This window comes from Psittacula echo (genome assembly GCF_963264785.1).
Source record: "Psittacula echo genome assembly, chromosome: 4".
Classification (NCBI taxonomy): domain Eukaryota; kingdom Metazoa; phylum Chordata; class Aves; order Psittaciformes; family Psittacidae; genus Psittacula; species Psittacula echo.
The window spans coordinates 43,890,022-43,911,982 of NC_137738.1; the positions used below are offsets into that span (position 1 = coordinate 43,890,022).

At 42.5% G+C, this 21,961-nt stretch overlaps 1 protein-coding gene across 1 annotated transcript in view; it reads left to right on the top strand.

Annotated features, from left to right (window-relative positions):
* TULP4 (TUB like protein 4) overlaps window positions 1-14,558 on the top strand; it is a 156,604-nt gene extending 142,046 nt beyond the window's left edge. Inside the window, exons 12-17 of the mRNA XM_080615814.1 lie at window positions 400-544; window positions 3,120-3,264; window positions 4,523-4,616; window positions 6,349-6,492; window positions 10,094-12,693; window positions 14,422-14,558. Of these exons, the coding sequence (XP_080471940.1) occupies window positions 400-544; window positions 3,120-3,264; window positions 4,523-4,616; window positions 6,349-6,492; window positions 10,094-12,693; window positions 14,422-14,538 (3,245 nt within the window). The 3' untranslated portion in view covers window positions 14,539-14,558. The remainder of the gene's footprint in view (window positions 1-399; window positions 545-3,119; window positions 3,265-4,522; window positions 4,617-6,348; window positions 6,493-10,093; window positions 12,694-14,421) is intronic.
* The last annotated feature ends 7,403 nt before the right edge of the window (window positions 14,559-21,961 follow it).

Here is a 21,961-nt window from a genome sequence, read left to right on the forward strand (position 1 = left end):
GATGGAGAAAGACTTAGATATTAAATCTGCAATAGTTAAAGAAAATCTTAGCATGACCTGGGCTCAAGCCTCTGAAATTATACCATTGTCTCTTCTGTTTTACAAAAGGGAACTTCTTCTATTTTGAATAGTGGGGAACAGATTGATAATCAGCAGAAAATATTCTTTAATATCAGGTTTGAGTTGATATTTACACCTCTGAATCATGTTCACTTAGGTTCAAATCATTGGGAATTTGGAATATGTACTAGGCAAGGTGAAGAATGGTTAATTTCTCTCTGCATGGTTTTATCTCAACTGCTGCCTGTGGATTGGATTTATGCTTCTGATGGCTGATGGTTGCAATTGATATCAGTTTTCTGAAGCACCACTTACATTTTCTGGGGCCTGTCTTGATAGATGAGATCTATGGAAACAGCTTGATTTCCACTGTGATTGACAGCTGCAACTGCTCTGACTCCAGCGATATCGAACTGAGTGATGACTGGGCAGCAAAGAAATCTCCCAAAATCAGTCGAGCTAGCAAATCACCCAAACTCCCCAGGTAATAATTCCTTGGATATTTCATCTTCTTTTTCCCCTGGTTTTCTTCCTTCCTTATTTCCTTTTTTTTTTTTTAATACTGTCTTGACACCTCATAAAATTAAAAGCAAACTCCTTCAGGCAGATAGAAGTCCTCTGAAGGAGTAAGGTCCTCTACAGAGTGCAGTTCTGGGGTGATCTCAAGAGACTGGTGTTGAGGTGGTCTGTGGGGAAGGTTCTGGGGCAAAAGGTCGTGGGTCATGACTTCTCCTCAGACAGTCTTAAAGATTTTATAAACTCTCCCACCTCTGCCTCTGCCACATGTGAACTTTTGCCACCATGGAGTGTATTTTGTCCTTCAAACAGTCTGTGTTTTTACCTCTTCAGTGCGTAGTCTAGTAAACCCTTCATTTTCTATGGGGTATTTTGAAATTCAGATCTGTGCATAGGTAGCATAGATCCTGGCATAGATGGCACTGCTGCCGTCGTGACCTTGCAAGGCAGCCTCCGCAACCAGATCCTCCTAAACAGTGGGTTGACAAGGTTCTGTAACAATAGGCAAAACAAGCTTCTAGGCTATTGATTCATCTGGTTCTTTTCCTACTGGCTCTTCGTTATGTGCATAAGACAGAACCCTCCACCAGCACAGAGCCTCAGTGATGTCTGATGTTTCTCACTGACATTTATCTGCCAGCTTCATATTATGGGATTGAGGCCCTGATGCCTTCTAGCTGTAACTGACACTTTTCCAAAGACCTTACATTATGAGCTTGCCCTAGTATGAGGCAAAGCAAATGCATCCCTTTATATATGAACACACCAAAGTTTAGTAGTAGTACTTGACAAGAAAACCATCAGTTCCTGAGCTAAAACTGAAATGGCTTAGGAAAAGCAACTATATTGCATCCTTGATTTTCTAAAGAGTGTACTTTTGAAATCTAACTTTCATTCACTATTTTTCCTACCAGTCAGCTGTTCCAGGTGCTTAATCTCTTATTCATGACCCACCTTTTACAGTGGGAAGTAGGAATAAATTTTGGCTTAGGGTTTGTCTCCAAATTTTAGAGTTTGTCTCTAAAGTGGAGAGACATCAATTTGATAGATGGACCACTCAGTGGATAAAGAACTGGCTGGATGGCCACACGCAAAGAGTTGTGGTCAATGGCTCAGTGTCCCCCTGGAGACCGATAACGAGTGGTGTCCCTCAGGGATTGGTGTTGGGACCAGTCTTGTTCAACATCTTTGTCAGTGACATGGACAGTGGGATTGAGTGCGCCCTCAGCAAGTTTGCCGATGACACCAAGCTGTGTGGTTCGGCTGATACGCTGGAGGGAAGGGATGCCATCCAGAGGGACCTCAACACGCTTGTGAGGTGGGCTGATGCCAACCTTATGAAGTTTAACCATGACAAGTGCAAGGTCCTGCACCTGGGTCGGAGCAGTCCCAGGCACAGCTACAGGTTGGGCAGAGAAGAGATTCAGAGCAGCCCTGCAGAGAAGGACTTGGGGGTGTTGGTCGATGAGAAAATGAACATGAGCTGGCTTCAGTGTGTGCTCGCAGCCCAGAAAGCCAACTGTATCCTGGGCTGCATCAAGAGGAGCATGACCAGCAGGTTGAAGGAGGTGATCCCACCCCTCTACTCTGCTCTTGTGAGACCTCACTTGGAGTATTGTGTGCAGTTCTGGTGTCCTCAACATAAAAAGGACATGGAACTGTTGGAACAAGTCCAGAGGAGGGCCACGAGGATGATCAGGGGACTGGAGCACCTCCCGTATGAAGACAGGCTGAGAAAGTTGGGGCTGTTCAGCCTGGAGAAGAGAAGGCTGCGTGGAGACCTCATAGCAGCCTTCCAGTATCTGAAGGGGGCCTACAAGGATGCTGGGGAGGGACTCTTCATCAGGGACTGTAGTGACAGGACAAGGGGTAATGGGTTCAAACTTAAACAGGGGAAGTTTAGATTGGATATAAGGAAGAAATTCTTTACTGAGAGGGTGGTGAGGCACTGGAATGGGTTGCCCAGGGAAGTTGTGAATGCTCCATCCCTGGCGGTGTTCAAGTCCAGATTGGACAGAGCCTTGGGTGGCATGGTTTAGTGTGGGGTGTCCCTGCCCATGGCAGGGGGGTTGGAACTAGATGGTCTTAAGGTCCTTTCCAACCCTAACTATTCTGTGACTCTGTGATTCTGAGATCACTGACAAAGTTTGTTGACCCTTGGTTTGCTGTACTGATGTGAAGAACTAGCAGTTCAGGTGTCATGTTTTCATTTCTTGAGACATTGCTCAATGTCTTCATAACTGAAATATCTCAGCCCTACACCCTTTTATGGATTAGTAGAGGATATATTATATCTCACAGAACTGCTGTAAGCTTTGTTAAATGAATTGGACAGTATCAAGTCTGAGTTATTGCAAGTGTGTCAGTTCTCATGTATCTTTACATTTGACCTGTAACTGTCCATCCTGTACACTGTAAAGACTTCATTAGTCACTTAGAGGACACCATACCAGTTGTCTTCATTACATCTTTACATTGAAAGACATTAATTTTGTGCATTTTTGCATGCCTGTTGATGATTCCAGTTATTGCTTTATCTGCAGAATCAACATAGAAGCTCGCAAATCTCCAAAGATGTCACGAGCTGCGCAGGAGATATCAAGATCACCAAGGCTGCCCATAAGGAAACCTTCTATTGGTTCACCAAGCCTAACCCGAAGAGAGTTTCCCTTAGAAGATATTACTCAGGTATTGTGCACATTGTTACCAGACCTGAGTCCAAATGCATCTCCTTCCAGAGGCTGCATGTTGTGATATAGATCCAGTGATCACCAATGAAAACTTTTCATTTAATTACAGTAGCTAGATGGAGCAACTAGAGAATTGCATCTTCCAGTTCAATATTAATGTTTGAAAGAGTCAATGCAATATCAAGTGTTGTCTGGTAATTCCTGTTACCATTGCCTTCTGTCAGTGTGAGTCCATGTGAGAGGTTTTATTCTAGGTGATGTTGCTGGCTGTTTGAAAGTGTATGTAAAAATGCTTCATCAGTTTCTCAGAGTTATCTTAATGCTACTACAGTTCTCTGCTTTGCTAGGGATTGCAGTTATAAGCAAATGCTTGCTTCAGAGGGCCACACTTTCTCTGATAATTAACATGTAATGGCCTTAATTGGAAGGAAGGCAAGGAATTAGTACTTTGTGCTCTTTGTGGTGTTTGTGTCCTGCGGTAAATGAAACTTAGCAGGTTGTAGAACTGTCTGCGTTATATATTTTATTAATACCAGCCAACGTTCTTTTCATTTTGTTTTGTTTAACTTCAGATGGGTTTTTTTCTGCACTATCATTTCACTTCTTCCTTGACATTGAAACAGTCTAGATCTGTTACACAGCAGTGGTAGGTAGGACTAAAAGTCCTTTGGATAGCACAGGAGACCAGAGGCTTAGATCCTGCTCTTGACAGGATCTAACTCCTATTGACAGTGTAACTCTTGGGCTTTGAGAAAATCTCTTGATCTTTAAGACCCATAATTTGACCACCATTGAGCAGTGTTTTGGGAAACTGCTTTGGAAACTCCAGGAAAAATATGTTTGTCTTTCTGAGTAATTAATTTCTGTCTTACTTATTTTTCTATAAAGTGATGCGTAAAAGCAAAAGGCAGGGTATATTTGCAGAATAGCCATGCTCTTGTGCAGGAGAAGGAAGTGCCTGACAACAGGCCTATTCTCACTAAGCTGCCATCACGTTGTTCAGTCTTTCAGTAGCTTTTATCAGCCGATGTGGCTGTTGTATACACGATATCTGATGGTGTTCAGATATCAAAATGAGACTTCTTAATGACTGGGTATAAGAGTTGCTACATAAGCACATTAGGATGTTTCAGTAAAATAAAAACAAGAGGAGCTGAAATTGTATTATCACTTGCAATAGCCTGATTGCTGTGCAGTTTTTTATTAGAGCTCGATACAGATTTTATTAGGTGAAATGATCTTGTTTTGCTTTGCAGCACAACTACCTTGCTCAGGTCACATCTAATATCTGGGGAACCAAATTTAAAATCGTGGGTTTGGCTGCTTTCCTACCAACTAACCTTGGTGCAGGTAAAAGTAAACTCTATTGAATTTTGCATGTCAAACTCCTTCCAACAAGCAACAAACTTAACGCCATTTGATTCTTTTTAAGTGATCAGAAGGCTTCTTTAACAAAGCATTTATTTTCTATGGACAGTAGCAGTTAGATTTTATAAAATTCACTGTAACTAAAAGAGGTTAAAATCTATACATACAACGAGACGACCAATAAAATATTAAGTCTTAGTTGTAACAAAAATATTAATCTACAGTCAAGACCTTTATTTTTACAGTTTATTTAAAAAAAACCCAAACAAAGAACATTTTTGCAAGAAGACTACAATAAAAATCACAGGTTTTAAGCTACTGTAGTAGAAATATTTTTAAAAGTCAGATTTTTATAGTCGCTTGGCTACTAATTATACCAAAGTAATGTTTAAAAAGTTATTACAGCATCATGCTCAAGATTCTTCAAGTCAGTGCATAACTTTGCCATATGGTTCTCTTTCTGGAGCATGAGTAAATTGGTAGCCTTCATTAAAAGTAGTATTTGTCTATGCTCCTTATCTTTTTCTGTGTAGGCCAGTTCTACCTAGATAGTCCTGTGTGATGTACTCTAGGTTACCCTGCTCTTCCAGGGGGGTTGGACTAGATGATCTTTTGAGGTCCCTTCCAACCCTTGGGATTCTGTGATTCTGTGAATAAGGCTAAGTAAAGAGCAGAGTTACTAGTAGAAGTGAGCTCTGAACTGAAATATTAATGCAAGTATAAGAGTTCTGTGAGCTCTTCAGAAAACTTTTCTTTTCCTGTGTTTCATTATATAGTTAGATCAGGACTACATAATGATGCCCTTGATGCAGAATTAGTTAAATAGGTATCTTTTGTGGCTATATCGACTAATCTACTATCAGACAAGAGATGGACTCCAAATTGCTGGGGAGAGGACTTTCTCTGGCCCAGCCTCCGGGCAGAGGTTGTCCTCTCTGGATCTTGTCATCCTGGGGACAACCAGTGCTACTATTAAAGGGCAGTGGCACCTTCTACTTAATGAAATGTTATGGAAACCCTCAGGTTTCTTCCAGCTACTTGTTGCGGGTTTTTTTCCAAGTAATGTATGACTTTTTGACATCTGCATTTGCAATGATTGTCAAAAGATAGTGTAAGGATGACCCTACTGGGTCAGACGAGAGGTCATTCTAATTTTGTCTTTCAGTGACAGATAGGTAGAGAAGGATATAAGTGTAGAGTTAAGTGTATAGAGACACTTCCTTCAAATGTTCTCCCTGTCTCCAGTGATTAGGGTCCCAGGGAGTTCCTAACCCAGGAGGAGTTCCTTTGTATGTAGTAACCCTCAATAGATTTCCTTCCTGAGAGCTTTCCAGTTTTCCACTAAACTCATATAATTCAGTAACATCCTTTGGTGAAGAGTTCCAAAAGTAGAGTGGAAAAATTATCTTCCTTCCATTAAAAAATAAATGTGAATACAAGATGACATAATTCATTATTTCTACATCTTATTTGACTACAGAAATGTTGCTTCTGTTTAAAGAGAAATAGCTGAAAGTAACAATATCTTTCAACTCTGTTTATGCAAAGTGTTGCATAGTGATTCAGCTATGAGTGGCCCATACTTGCATTTGTTCATTAATACAGTAAATAACAATAGTCATAGCCCTTCTTTCTGCTTTGAATTGATTCTTTCTTAGCTTTAGATGCTCTTTATGTAGCAGATTATTTATTTCTTGTCACATTGTCTCTCCAGTAATATATAAAACCAGTTTGCTGCATCTGCAGCCCAGGCAGATGACGATATATCTCCCAGAAGTGAGGAAGATTTCAATGGACTACATTAACCTGCCTGTCTTTAATCCAAATGTTTTCAGTGAAGACGAAGATGATTTACCAGGTAAGGAGGAGCTGGAGGTCTACCATGTTATGGGTTAAGCTAGATGGAGGGCAGATCACTTGTGTCACCAGTCCCCTCTGGTAAACACACAAATCAAAATCCCTTACTCTGATGGGGGAGGTGGTGGTGCTGTAAAACTGAATTAGAATAAGGCTAATATGTATTATGGACACTGTTTTCTAAAACATTGGAAAATGTAATCTGTATGGAGCTGCTAAGTTTCAAGTTCATTGGAAAAATGATCATCTTCTATTTAGTTCACTAAGAATTCTCCAGAGGCCATTATTCCATAGAATTCTCCTTGCATTCTGCATCTTTGGAGGGCAGAACTGTAACATATTGGAAGCCAAAAGGGTCGTTCTCATGACCTGATGGCAGCGAAGTACAGATAGGAGCTTGGCTTGGAGGGCAGGTTCCCATAAAACTCAGCCACCCTTTGAGGAGTGCTAAACACCCATTTGGATTTTTATCAGTAACAAGTCTTACAGAGAGGCTAAAATAGTGAAGTAGTCTATAAACAAGGGGGATGGGGAAGAATTTCTCATTTCACTGGGATGTGAGGTAGCAGAAGACTCAAGCAGTGCAGGGAAGGCTTGGGTGCAGGTAATGTGAATGTGGCAGGTAAAAGGACTGGAAGTACTCAGGAGCTACTCCAATAAAAAAAAAAATCATGCCAATAAAATTAACAAATAATAAAAAATAAGATAAATTAATATATTTTCAGGATTTTCACATCAGTGAGGGATTCCTGTTGCCAGGTTACGGGTTTCAGAAAGTAATAGAAAAATAAAATAGAAAAAAAAAGTTAATACCAAGTTTTCATATCCCTTCCTGAAAATTGGATTAGATCTGCAGTATCAATTCCTTTTATATTATTAAAAGAGATGAAATGGTACTCAGAATTGCAGGTTGGTGAACACCACATATAGGCAAATAGAGAGTTTTGTTACAGCCCTTTGAGAAGGCTGGTAAAAGAATCATCCTACTTTGTCCTCAGTAACAGCCTTCATCTTCTTGTCCACTTTTTTCTTTCTACTTTTTTCTGAAAATTGATTTGTGACTTAACAAATGGAGGCTGCCTAAGTCTCCAGAAACATTTTTGTGGATATCCTTTCTTAAAGCCTTCACCTAAAGGAAAAAAGTGTCATATACTAATGGGAAAAAAATGTTGCAGTGTAAATAATGATTATATGTTAGATAAAAACAAACCCTAGCACAAAGCTGCTCTTGGGAAATGGAGTGTTCATAGTGAGGTACTCTTAACGTAGTCAGTAAAGATTTGGCAAGGCAAATGGAGAGTGAATTGATTTAACTTGCAGATTATGCAAACAAATAAATTAAAAAATAAAAAACAAATAACATTGGATTTAAACACTGTGGGATATTAAGCAACACCGCAATGAAGGAGGTTTTGTTTGACAAGGCACTTAATACACATGACAGCAACATTGTGGGTTGCTCAAGCCAAGCTAACAATTAAACCTCAGGCTCTGGTGGATAAATTGCTAACCTGAAGGCATCAGGATGAAAGCGTTGCCTGCCAGCCAGGCACAGAGCCACGCTGCCTTAGGGTAAATTAAGTTTAGCTGTCAGTCTTCTTCTAAAAGAATGAACAGAACTACCATAAAAATTAGCCACAGACCTAGCTGTACACCTACTACATTCAGACTGATGCTGATAAAAGCCTAATGCCATTGAAAATGTAATTATAGGGCATAGGTAGATGACTAGAATTTTAATTAGAAATTAATCAGGAACTGGCAGCAACCAGAAGAGTCCTGAATAATGGCTCTCTTGACTGATCTGGTCTTGCAAATTCGAGGTCTGCACACAGTTTGGTATGTGTAAACGATCCTGGATATGACTCTAGGATCGTGGAGCCTAATCTCTTTTCCTCTCATAAACCTGATGGTGCAACTCGCTTGCCATTTTCTGTGGGTTGTATAGAGAAAGAATCTGCAAGATTATTAGGGGGTTTAATATACTATTTAGTGTTTCCCCTTATTATTGTATTTTGTTCCTTCTTATCTTTCCTTCTGCACCTGTACTTGGTTCCAGCATCCTCATTTCCCTGCCCTCCTCCAGCTTTTCAGAGGTAGACTCTGTTGCGATCACTCTCACCACTTTTTGCAGAAGGAATTGCAAGCAGTTGAGATACCTCCATGCTTTTGCTTAACATCATCAGAATTGCTTCTTATCTCCCCGTCCTTTGTTCCCAGCACCACATGTGGAAAACTTTTCCTATATACATTTGCTTCTTTTCACACTTATGATTGCAGTCAGTCCAAATGTTTATGCTGAAATTGCCCTGACTACAGCCCCCACTTCTTGAATCTTTTTGGCTTCCCATCTATTTTCTCACATCTTCCCCTTACATTTCTGTTCTGGCTTCCCATCTATTTCCTCACATACTTTCTTTACAAATCTTCTTTCAGGAACTTTTATAAATTTTGTCTGTATTTCATTCCATTATATACCTCTCTCTATTTGTTTTAGCTTCCTTCTTTTTGTGTTACTGGTTGCTTTGTCACCCACTATGCTCAGTAACACTTTTCCTGACTGCTCTCTGCTTTTCATGACAACAAATGTCCAAGTCGGAACCCATAACTGTTGTCAGATCATGACAGGCTTGAGGACCATCACTTCACCTTCCTCCCAAAGCTTGGTTCAGCATGGCACACTGGCACCTGAATGGCTCCAGAGGGAGTCATCCTGGGCTAGTAGGGACTTTTCTGTGCCTTACCATTAGGAAGCAGGAACCCTAGAGGAAGACAGTGTTAGTGAACCTAGGGCTAGGGGCAGAGAAGAGGGTGCTAGAACTAGGGGCAGCCATGGGTTTCTGAGTGGATTATCCCTTCTATGTTTTGTTGCTGTATTTACTATCAAAAGACTCTCCCTGAAAACTAGTGAGTCTTGATTCAGCAAAACTGATATTGATTTAAGCAAAAGTAGTTAAAATTAGATGATGAGTCAGTGGTAATTCAGATTCTGAAAGTCTGTGGGAATCATAATGTAGACTGAAAGCAAGCTCTGAACTTCACCTCTGAATCATCACTCCCAAGAAGTTACTTCGAAGTTGATCACCAGCTATTACAAATAGATATTGTGCAGTGCGAATCAGTGGAGACCGGCTGGCTTATTTGTTCAGACTAAGCTCTGATCCATTGACTTGGGGATCTGATAGAAGTCCATCCAAATGCAGCAGAGTTGCTTAAGCAAGTTATGTAAAGGCAGCAAGTAGTTTAAAAAGGCAAAGGTAAAGTGTAAGGACAAAGTACAAAAGAAACCTCCAGTTTCCAAATTTTATGTCAATGCTGCCATGAAATTTCCCATTAAACATTTTTTAGCAGCCCTCATGTCTTCCACAAGTGCTGAAGAAAACCCCAAAATATATGAAACACTGCTTGAGGAGAATTCACTGGTTTAGTGCCTGTTAGCCAACCACTTGCTCAACCGCTGCAGCCAGCACAGGCTTGTGGCCCCTCATCCCTTCAGGCAACCAAACCCACAGCATAGGCCTTGCCATCATCGCGTGCGAGGGTCCCCTAGGGGGTGTGTGGGACGCGGTGCGGTGGGTGACGGGCTGTGTCTGTCGTTGCAGTGCCGGGCGCGCCGGGCGCCCCTGCCAGCAGCCCTCCGTGCACCGTCAACATCCCCATCGCCCCCATCCACAGCTCGGCACAGGCCATGTCGCCCACCCAGAGCATCGGCCTGGTCCAGTCGCTGCTGGCCAATCAGAACGTGCAGCTGGATGTGCTGACCAATCCGCCGGCGGAAGCGGGGGGCGAGGGGGTGGGGCCATTCCCAGGGCCTCCGGGACGCTTCCCCGGGCCCGGGGCAGGGCAGCTGGCCGGGGCCGGGGGCGACATGGGCCGCGCTGCCCCTGTGCCCCCGGCCCTCGCCCCGCCACCTCCCGCTCCCCCCGCCATCACCCTCGCCGACCTGCGGGACCATGGCGACCGTGAGCACGAGCCCCTGCCCAAGGCCAAGGCCCCACGGCCAGCGCCACAGCTGGTGGAAGGGGACGCAGTCCTCTTCGGGGCCACTCCGGAGCTGCAGCTGAACAAGATGAACCCGCCGCCACCCTACCCTGGCACCATCCCCACTGCAGCTCCTGCTGCCCTGCCACCACCGCCTGGCCCCCCGCAGCCGCCCCTCGATCTCTGCCTGAAAAAGGGGGAGTTCTCCCTTTACCCGGCAGGGCACTACCAGACACCGCTGGGGTATGAGCGGATAACCACATTCGACAGCAGCGGGAACGTGGAGGAGGTGTGCAGGCCTCGCACCAGGATGCTCTGCGCTCAGAGCACATACACCCTGCCGGGGCCCGGCAGCTCCGCCACCTTGCGTATCACTGCTGCTGAGAAGAAGATGCAGCAGCCCTGCACCAGTGCCACCCTGAACCGACTCACGGTCCCCCGCTACTCCATCCCAACTGGGGACCCGCCGCCCTACCCTGACATTGCCAGCCAGCTGGCCCAGGGCAGAAGCATCACACAGAGGCTGGACAGCAGTATCATTCATGCGACTCTGCGGAGGAACAGCAGAGAGGCAGCCTTGAAAATGGCTCAGCTGGTGGATGGTCAGAGAGCCACCTTGCAACTCCCCCCGAAAGCCAAGAGCAATGTTGTGACGGCGCAGTACCAGCAAAGAGTACCCACTGCCTTGTACACCTGCAGCCAGTGCAGCAGCAACAACGGCAGTGGTGGAGGCAGCAACCCAAGCGCTGGTGGTGTGGGCAGCATCACTAGTGCTAACCCTAGTAACAGCACTTCCAGTATTGGTGGCATGAGATCTGATCTGAGCACGGGCAGTGCCTCCCAGCACAGCTCCGTCATGGCTCACTCTGTCAGTACTTCGCCTCTGGCCTCCCAGTCATCCTACAGCTTGCTGAGCCCGCCTGATAATTCCCGTGACCGAGCGGATTATATCAACTCCGCCTTCACGGAGGATGAGGCTCTATCTCAGCACTGTCCAGTGGAGAAATCAATACGGCACGTGCCCGTGTCCCTGGCAGAGGCTGCCCTCAGTGTAAAACGGCCACCACCATACCAGTGGGACCCTATGGTGAGTGAAGAGATATGGGTTCCTCAGGAAAGGACATCTCAGAGCTCAGTGCCCAACCCTCTAAAACCGACTCCTCTCATCATTGGTCAAGCTCAACATCTGGATATGTCTCGAGTACCGTTTGTTTCCCCCAAATCTCCAACCAGTCCCACTGCCACTTTCCAGACGAGTTATGGGGTTGGAGTACCTTACCCAGGAAACTACAGTGCCCCTCCCCTTCAGGGAATGCAGCCTCCCTGCTCCCCCAAAGAAGCTCTGGCTCCAACACAGTTTGCACAGCAGGAGCCCACAGTTGTGCTTCAGCCAGGTTATCCATCCAATCTCTCCTATTGCCCTTTGCCACCTATGTACCCGGGAAGTAGCGCCTGCTCTAGTTTACAGCTGCCACCAATCGCCTTGCACCCATGGAGTTCCTACAGCACCTGCCCACCTGTACAGAACCCCCAGGGCACCTTGCCCCCCAAACCGCTCCTTGTGGTGGAGAAGCCGGTGATGTCTCCCCCGCCAGCAGAGCTGCAGGGCCATGTGGGCACAGAGGTGATGGTGGAGACGGCAGACACCTTCCAGGAAGTGCTCTCCTTGACAGAAAGCCCCGTTCCTCAAAGGACAGATAAATTTGGCAAGAAGAGCCGGAAGCGCTTGGATAGCCGAGCTGAGGAAGGAAATGTGCAGGCTATCACTGAGGGCAAGGTCAAAAAGGAGGCAAGGACGCTGACTGACTTCAATTCACTAATATCCAGCCCTCGGCTGGGGAGGGAGAAGAAGAAGGTTAAGAGCCAGAAAGATCAGCTGAAATCCAAGAAGCTAAACAAGACAAACGAGTTTCAGGACAGTTCAGAGAGTGAGCCAGAGCTTTTTATCAGTGGCGATGAACTGATGAACCAGAGCCAGGGCAGCAAAAAGGGTTGGAAAACCAAAAGGAATTTGAGGACAGCCAGTGAACTGGATGAATTCAAGTGCCGGAAGGCCAGCGAGAAGGAGGATGGGAGGCTGGGGAGCCAGGGCTTTGTGTATGTGATGGCCAACAAGCAGCCGCTCTGGAACGAGGCGACACAAGTCTACCAGCTGGACTTCGGAGGGCGGGTGACCCAGGAGTCAGCAAAAAACTTCCAGATTGAGCTGGAAGGACGACAGGTAGGAGGGGTGGTACACGAGGGCCAGGGTGGGGACTGGGCGGGGGAAAGCCATGCCAGGAATGGGCTCTGCCTCTCATGCCGTGAGTGCCTCCTGCTTGTGTGAGCTGCTCTGTGAAGAACAGCTTTGTCATGTGATTGATAAAAAGCAACCATCAAAGGTCTAGATTCGGAATGGAAGGTAAAGTTCAGTTGTAAAGCAAATGTACAAAATAGGTTTGGTTTTATTGCAGTCAGGCATGGGAATAAGGGCCTCCTCTGGTCCCACTGGCTCTCACTTCTGGAAGTGGGTTTTGTAATAAACACATCTCCCCAGTGGTAGCTGCATTTGCTGTTGGTGGTTGTGGATGACAGCTACCTGAGTGAACGCTGCAATGCTCACAAAAGTTAGCCAGTCAGAGGACAGCTAAGGCAGAGGTGATGGATGAGCAGTTAGGCTCCCTCCATGCCAAAATTTCCCCTGTGGGTTACCAGGCCTCTGGTTCTGGTTCTTAATGCTAGACCCTTCCCAGAACAAAGCATTCCTGAGCTGCTTCTGACCCACCCATGGGTAGAGGGGTTTGTGGATAGTTCAGAAAACCCCACTTTTAATTTTAGGCTCTCACCTTGATCCAAGTGGGATGTTATACTACACCAAACCCAGGCTATTAAGTGGTAGTAATCATCAGGACACTGAGACTTAGGAGACACATACTTATTTCATTGTCCAGCTCTCCCATCACTGTGAGTCACTTTTGATTTATTAAAAGATACCAAGGCTCTCAGTTCCCTCTGATTTAAACAGGGAGTTAGATGTCTTGAATATCCAACATGCATGACCAGTGGTAGTCTCTTGATTTTGTTCCTCTGTAACAACAGCTCATTAAAAAGACAGTCATCAGAGCTATTTATATTCCTTTTTTTGGTTAAATGGATGTGGATACATGCCCATGGGCAGCTGTGCTAAATCACCTTGCTGCAGGCTTTGTTGGTGGGGGAGTAAAATCTGATTCAGCTTCCACAGACAGCCTCCATTCTAGCTCACCGATCTTCACTATAGAGCAAATATGATCTGGGCTTCTCATGAAGCAAATGGAAAAGCAATAATAATGCGCCAAACTTACGATATTCCCTGTGGAACAATGACATTACCTGACTAGCCTTGCTTTACATTTCAAACAGCTCCCATGGTCCCTCATTCTTGGTGTAATTATGTGCTCATGAATCTTATGCAAAGGAAAACAGAACTGCCAAGAACATGCAACTTACCAGCTATGAAGTGCTAGAGTCAGGAGATCAGTTATTCCCCTTCCCTGAAAGCTTCTTTCTTTGAAAACAAAATCTGTTTCCCTGATGGGCTGATGATTGGATCTCTCCAAGGGAGGGAATGGTATTTTACTGCATGAAGCATGTTGCTGGTATAACTCACATTTGCTGGAGTAGTTGATGACAGTCTCCTTACATCAATGCTGTATACAGTCTAATATGTTTTAAAGCTCAATTTACTCTATAAAGTCGAATATTGTAGTCAAATACTCCATACAGAGCAATAGTACAGTGTTCTTACTCTTCCTTGGCTTTGTACCCCATTCTGTGAGTAGCCCCGTTCATATTAGCTCAGGAGGTGGGGTGTTTGTACAAAGGAGCAAAAACATTATGCTTTTATTCTTCTCTGGTTCCTTTCCTGTGTATCACTTTTTTTGTCGTTGTTCTCTTTTCCCTTCCCTTCTCCTCTTCCCGTGCTTCCCAGGTGATGCAGTTTGGAAGGATTGATGGCAATGCTTATATTTTGGACTTTCAGTATCCATTTTCTGCAGTGCAAGCCTTTGCTGTTGCTCTGGCTAATGTGACTCAACGCCTCAAATGAACAAGCAGAGACTGGGGAGAGGAAAATGTTGACCTTCTCAGAAAGTCCAAACCGGAAAATGTCAGGGCAGCCTGCTTTAGGTGTGCAGAGGTGCCTGGGAGTGAAGAAGGCAGTAAAACTGGAAAAGTCTCTTGATGCCCAACAGAAGGGCATTAACTCTAATCAGTCATGGGGTAGAGGGTGGGGGGCTGTTTTCCGTTTTGTTTGTTTGTTTGTTTGTTTGTTTTCAGGTGTTTGGGTTTTTTCCTTTGAAGCATTGTGCTGGGTCTCAGAAAGAGCGAAGGGTTGAGAGCCATTCAGTGTTACTTGGAGAAGTGTGGCTTTTGGCTTGTTGTGGTGGTTCTGCCGTGTTTGCTACAGTAGCTCATGTAAGCTCATAGGGGGATTAAAGAAGACTGCTCTTTTTGATAGACCTGCCTTATATCATGTTGTTCTTTTTAAAACAGGGAACATAACTTTTTTTCTGGTCCAGTTTGTACTACTGCTACATCAGTGATAGCAGCAAAAAGAAAGAAAAAAAAAGAAGCTATAATACTTGAAGACATGTGTTTCTTCTTCGATATCTGATAGTAACTGAGCATCACAGGTTTCAAGGAGGCGTATGTAGGTCAATGTTTAATTTATAAATAATGATGTATTATTAAAAAGAGAAACAGTTGTTACCAGTGGGTGGTTTAAAACCCCACTGTATTGAAGAAGTTGATATCTGCTTGTTTTGTGTGCTGTTATTGGGGATAAACATCTTTCAGTAGGTGACGGAAGATAAAGGAGTAATTACAAGCATTGCTTCTTTTGTTATTGGGGGATAAACATCTTTCAGTGGGTAACAGAAAACAGGGGAGGAAGTAATCACGAGCACCGCTTCTTTGCTCATACTGATCAGCAGTATTCTCTGATTTGGTAGCTGGGAGAGGTACAGTGTGAGCAGGTGTACCTCTGAGGCCACACCTGTACATGCTCCTCATTTAAACGTGTTTACACTTCATAAACAAAGCAGATGAGAAGGCCCAGTGTATTCAGTCTTCCTAGCAATCAGTATGAATCAAGTTCTACAACAGCGTAGGGGAAGGAGACAGAAGTGTAACAAATCATGACAAGCAGCAATTTCATGAGGAAAGTAGTTTCAGTACTGGAAACAACATCATGGCTGGCTGGAGAACAAATGAGTTGAATGAGGAAGATAAAAATGGACAGAATCGTCCCTCTTATCATCTTGCTACTTGACTAGTCTTTGTGACTGTGGCTTGAGAATATAATGCTCCAGCTAAGAGCAGGAAGCCAAAGTTTATGTGGAGTATTACAAAGGAAGGGTTCATAACAGTAGCATGACTCTCTGCGGTTCTTTCTGGTGGACATGCAGACCTGTTGTGCATTTCAGAAGGGTTACTTGCACAGAAGAGTTTCTGTGTTGTCAGTGTGTTGTGCACATGCTTATTTGCTTGCTTTTTCCTCCTTGCCTGCATTTTGATATGGAAGTAGTTTGCCCAGTAACACACAAACCCCAAAACTATTGATGTTATTATTTGGACATTAGATTACAAAATGTAACTGCAGATTTCCTTCAGGAATTACTCTTTTGAAATGAAAGGCACACTGAGAAAGTTATGTTGGTTGAGGTGTCAAAGGCTGCTTTGTCTTTCATCCACGGTTTAACTTCTCACTTGAAAAACTTGTTATAACTTAAGATGAATAGGTGTGCTTTTCTCTCTTTACTTAAATCCTAATGGTAGGGCAGGTGTGTGTTCCATTTGGTTCATTCTAGAGGAACATATAGCATAACATACTGCATAAGTCCCTGCTGTATTAGAGGTTATCAGCATGCAGTGAGTTTACACCTGCTCTGCTGAGGCTTCTAGAACTGTACAGCACACAAGGAGTAATGCTAGTCAGGAAGAAGTTTCAGAGAGTTGCCAAGGGAGGTAATGAGGCAGATCATCCACAGGTAATGTGCAGCAGGGTAAGTCCAGGAAAAACCACCTGCAAGATTATTTCTTTAGAGAGAAGAAGCAGAGGTAGGAAGGAAGGAGAGGGGAAGTAGATAGTACCATGCCTGCATTGTCCCAAAGCTCAGCAGCTTCTGCTTGCATGTAGGAGTGGTCAGGCACAACATTCCCCTTGGCATCTAGCTGATTGTTGTTTGCTTCAATTAAGATTTTTCCATCAGTTGTCTGGGCCCATTTGTTTTCTTTCTCACATGCATGATTTATTCAACAGTTTGAGTGCCTGTGTGTATACTGTGTGTGGAACAGAGGAACTGGAATGGGTTTGGTTCCAGTCCCTTTAAAATCAATGGAAGTGTTTCCCCTGTATTTTTGTGGATGAAGCACTATTAAGCCCTTTATATTGAGTTACACACTGTACAAACAGTAGATTGAATTCTCAGTCCACTGAATCCAGTCAGTACACAAGGAGGAAAGTTGGCTGATGAGAATCTTCACCTGCCCTAATGTCTGTGCTAACCAGTCATACCCTCATTACAGTATAACAGGTAGGCACTGAGCACCGTAAGAGAAGAAAGATACCCTGGCTGGCTTGCTTGCTGAGGGAAGGGCCACTCAGTTACATGCTAGAAATCTTCAGCTGAAAGAAACATCACCTGTAGTTTTAAGCCAAAATTGTTAATACATGGAACCAACATGAATGGTTTTTTTTTCTGAACAAAATCTAACCTAAATAGAAGGACTTCTGCGTGTGGTTTCTTTAACCTTCCAGGGAACAGTATTCCTCTTCACCTGGTTCATTCCAAATTTTTCCAGTTATCAGCAGTTTTATGCAAATGAAGAACTGAGAAATGAAACCTGATACAACAAGTAGTAGAGTTAGTAATTCAGTTTCACTGGCCCAGCTCATGGTTGTGTCCTTCTGATGGCACTTACAAGGAGCCTTGGCATAGAAAGAGACCTCATTTCTGCCCCAGCAAAGTGCAAGCAATAATGATCAAAAATTTGGAAAATAAATACAATTCCCAATATACTTCCCATTTACTTGTCGGAAAATGCTATAGGATAAGATAATCTTTATCTTTTTGAAAATTATTTAACAGAGTCCCTTTAATTGAGGATTTTAATAGCATAGAGAATAGCCCATATTAGAGAGATATACACTGACAAATATATAGAATTTTAATGAAAGGAATGGAAATTATGCAAATATCTGGGTGTGCAACTGGATCCTAAATTATACAAAGAACAAGTGAAAGTGACAGTTGTTTAATTTTTCATTGAGATACAATATAGGAAACAAATTTAAAAGCCTCTTCCAAAATAATCACTTAAATCCTGAAGATTGCTATTGAATTCAGCCAAAAGATAGACATTACATTTTCTGTTCTATTAGTAAATCTCTGGTTTCCTGTGGATAACTGAGTTCTTCTAGGAAGAATGTAGCAGTGTTCAGAAATACCTAGTTCTTTTATAAGTACAGTAATTCCCAGTAGTTAAGTATGTTTTTCCCAAAGCTTTTTTTCAGTTGTGCAATAATCGTGACAGTCTAAGGGTTTTACATTTTTGGGGGGTTTGTTTTGTTTTGTTTAGGTTTTAGGGTTTTGTAGGGATTTTTGAGTGGGGTTTTTTTAAGATAATTTAATGCAGATTTCCTGTTAATGTCCAAAAGACAAATTATTTATCTTGCATAATGTAATAAGTGATTTAGGGATTATTTTATTACTATGTATCAGTGAGTTATACACACTTTTTTATTTATATTTATAAAGCATCTTTGTAAGTAATTGCTTGCTAGCAGGATGTTTTGCTGCAAGAAGTTAAAAATGCATATAGGAAGACCTGTTTTCGCTGGATGGTGTGCAGAATTTCATAATGCAGGCAGGCAGAAATATCTATTGGCAGCTGAGCACAGTGAGTTTGCTGTGAAGGACTGTGTAGATTACAAAGAGTGTAGATGACTTCTTCGGGAGCTGCAGAAATTTGTCCTTCTCCACTGTTTTCCTCTTTTGTTTCTAGCTTAATTCACTTGGGAGCTTCCAGCAGTGTCTAAAAATTGATAATTGAAGTCTGGTATGAAGTGCACCATGCATGGAGTGGCAACTTTTAGCTTGAAACAGAGAGATTATCTTGTTTCTGCAACGTGGTAAGAAACTGTGAGAAGGAGGGGAGTGAAAGAGGAAAAAGATGAATTATTACATTAATAATTTTGCACTCAGTTCCAGAGGTAGCAGCGATATGTGCCATGGGCTGCCTGAGTACCAGTAAATCTGCACAAAGCTTCATATCAGTTAAATAAACTTTCTGTGATGCAACCACATGTAAAACAGTTCCACATTTCTCTCTTCAGTTTTGTTCCATTGGTTTTATGAGGATGCATGAAAGTCTACCGTCATCAAAGATCTTTGATGACCCTTGAGCCTAGACTTTCTGTAGGTCCAGGTTTTCCATCATGTGACTTTTTAATGTCCTCTCATGAATTCCAAACAGATTTTGGAGCTTGCCTGATCATTGCCTTAGACATTTTCTGTGCATTTGCTTTTTGCAGCCTAATGTCTGTGATCCTATGTTATGTTGGTGCCTTGTTACCTGTCAGAAACAGTTTAAATCGCATATGAAGAATGCAGCACATGCAAAAACTGATCTGATTGAAAGAGAAGGGAGAGAAGACAGAGTAAGTTTTCACTGGCTTTTCTTTAGCTTTTATGTTTCCCAGAGCAACATGTTGGAAACTGCACATTTCTGGAGAGCCCAAACCACTCCAGACCAGCAAATCTGACTTGAAGATTAGTAACACATGAGCCACTTGGGATGGCATGCTGACAGAGGGCCAACTTCTAGCCTAACTACATGGTTACACCAGGATACATAAGAGAGTAGAATCTGACCCAAAATATAGTTTCCCATTACTGTGTGATTATAAGGAGCGACTTATATGACCCATGTATCCACTTCAGAAAATTATAAAGCATAAACCAACAACAGTTGATAGTTCTGTATAACCCCCCTTGAAGAATGCTAGATTTTTGCTTTTTATTCCTGTTTCTAGGATACTATCAAGGAGAGCAAGGTGTTTATGTTATTTAGAGATTGATATAATAGATCTGCTGGTATAAGAGAGGAAATGTTCTTATACTGCTGACAAAAATGGAAAAATTCTGGTAAATTAATTCTCCCATTTTCTAGTCCCTTCACCTTCAAGGCAAGCACAATCCTCCATCCGCAAATACCTATTTAGAGTCCTGCTACCCTCAGGAGTAGTCCACAGGTAGGCACCACAGGTCCTCTTTGCAGGACTGGAATTTACATGCACCATTCTTCAAGGAAGAAGATTAATTACTACTTGTGAACCATGGGCTATGGGAATTATTTATCTTTGTATTTATTTAATTTTCGTCTGAAAAAATCCTGCAGGGAAGTTCTAAGATTAAAGGGGTCAGCTTTGTATGTTGCCTGATATCTCTGAAGATGTATCAGGAGATAATTTCTTTGGGCATTTTGATTGCTGCTGCATCTAGAAAATTAGATTTTTAAGACAAAAGCAATTAACCAAGTAAAAGAATGAAACAGGATTCAATGAAGCAGTTCTTGCTAAGAAAATTAAGAGCTTCATCCTTCAACTTTTGATTTTACAAACTGATCTATAATGAGAAATTTGTGCTTCAAGGCAAATTGATTGTTCTGGAGAACTATGCCAGTGCTCAGGTTTGCTGATCCAGAGCTGACTGCAGGATCAAAACAAAATGATTGTGTGAGACTTAAAATTAAATAAATGAAAATACCAAACACCTATCCAGAGCATTCAATAAAAAAAATAGATGGTATAATGTTAAAGCCTGCCAGTTTATTCCTAATGCTTGCCCTCCAGTTTACACTGTTACAAATTTAAAGATAGGGTCTGATTCAGCAATTCGGAATCCTGACAAATGTTGTCTATATGTGGCCTGTTTATCTTAGTGGCCAAGTAAATGGTTTAAATAATGGATTAAGATTAAAGCAATAATAAAAGAGAAACATTCTTTAACAGTGTTCAGCCCCCCAAGTTTCAAGTATTTTCACTGGCATAGTGCTCGACTTGTAATTCCTACTTAGATTGTTTCAAGCTATTTGTTCAGAACTTTCCTAATTTTCCATTTGGTTCTTTTGCTTGCTTGATTACATATTTTGCCTTTGGTTGCCTTTTGTTTCACCATTTCTGCATTCACTGCTCTTTTTTCTTTCTGTGTGTTATGCGTTTGGGGAAGGGTATGTCTGTTCAAGATCTCGTTGTTTATTGTAGATAAAATATATGGTGTTGTGGAATAGCATGGGGATGCATTTGATTGAAAAGGCACTGTAGTGTTTCCTGAAAAAGAAGGGGAGTTGCTAAATGCGTTATTCTGGTACTATAGCTTTGAATATGATTTGGGAATTTTTTTCTTTTTTTTTTTGTTTTGTTTGGTTTGGTTTTTGTTTGTTTGGTTTTTGTTTTTGTTTTTTAACATTAAGTTAATGAGCATATAGTCATGCAGGTGCATGTGTTCTTAAGCCAGCAGGCCCAGCATGTGTTTTCTTCCAGCTGTTGAAAATCTGGTACATGCTTTGTGTACTTTTACATACCTGTCCTATTTTTTAAATACATTTCTTGGAATCTCAAGGTTTTTGGTTATTTTTTTTTTGTTTGGGTGTTTATTCTCCTCAGTATACCATGGTACACTTGGTTTCCACTGTACTTAAAAACTACGCTGATATGCCTCTCCTTTTATGTATTTTGTGTAATAGATTTTGCAGGAGGTGCCTAGAAAGCATTGTTGGTTTCCCTATAAAAATGTGGTTTGTCCAGATTCTTTACTGTCTACATGATTGAGAGATGGACTGATTGCCCTGTTTTTCCTTGATGATTTGGAGTTGTAAGAGTTGTCCAGCTGTTGCTTAATAAAATTTTGCAGACTAGAAAATTCCTGACTTGTTTTTGTTGCATTCTGCATTTTGTCAAGCACCTTAAATAATTTTAAAGCAGATGCCAGATCTGCCCTGGAAAGACCTGAATAATTAACAGCCAGATGCCATTATGCTTTCTTTTTTTTAGTAACTGTGTCCACGAGTTCCACTGAACCTGATTCATGTACCAGCCCATCATACTTTGTGTCGTTCATATGGGAGGATGCATGGCAAAGATCTCACGGTAATAACTTTCCTATCTGCCTGGATATCAGGCAGTTCTTGTGCTACTTCATCTCTGCTTTCTTTCCTTTTTGAGGAAATGACCTTTGGGGTTTGTGGTACTTCTCATTTTGTCATTCATATACTGAAAAGTTTAACATTGCCATGAGGGATTCCTCTGTCCTGTCATCTTTAACAACAGAATAAAACGCTGTGATGGCCAGTGTCCATTTTCTGTTTTTTAACTAAAATGAGCATTCTGGGGGCTGAGAAAATAGAACAGGTAGTGAAGTGGCTTACCTTGCATAACAAACATACCAGCTATGGCACAAATGAGAGAA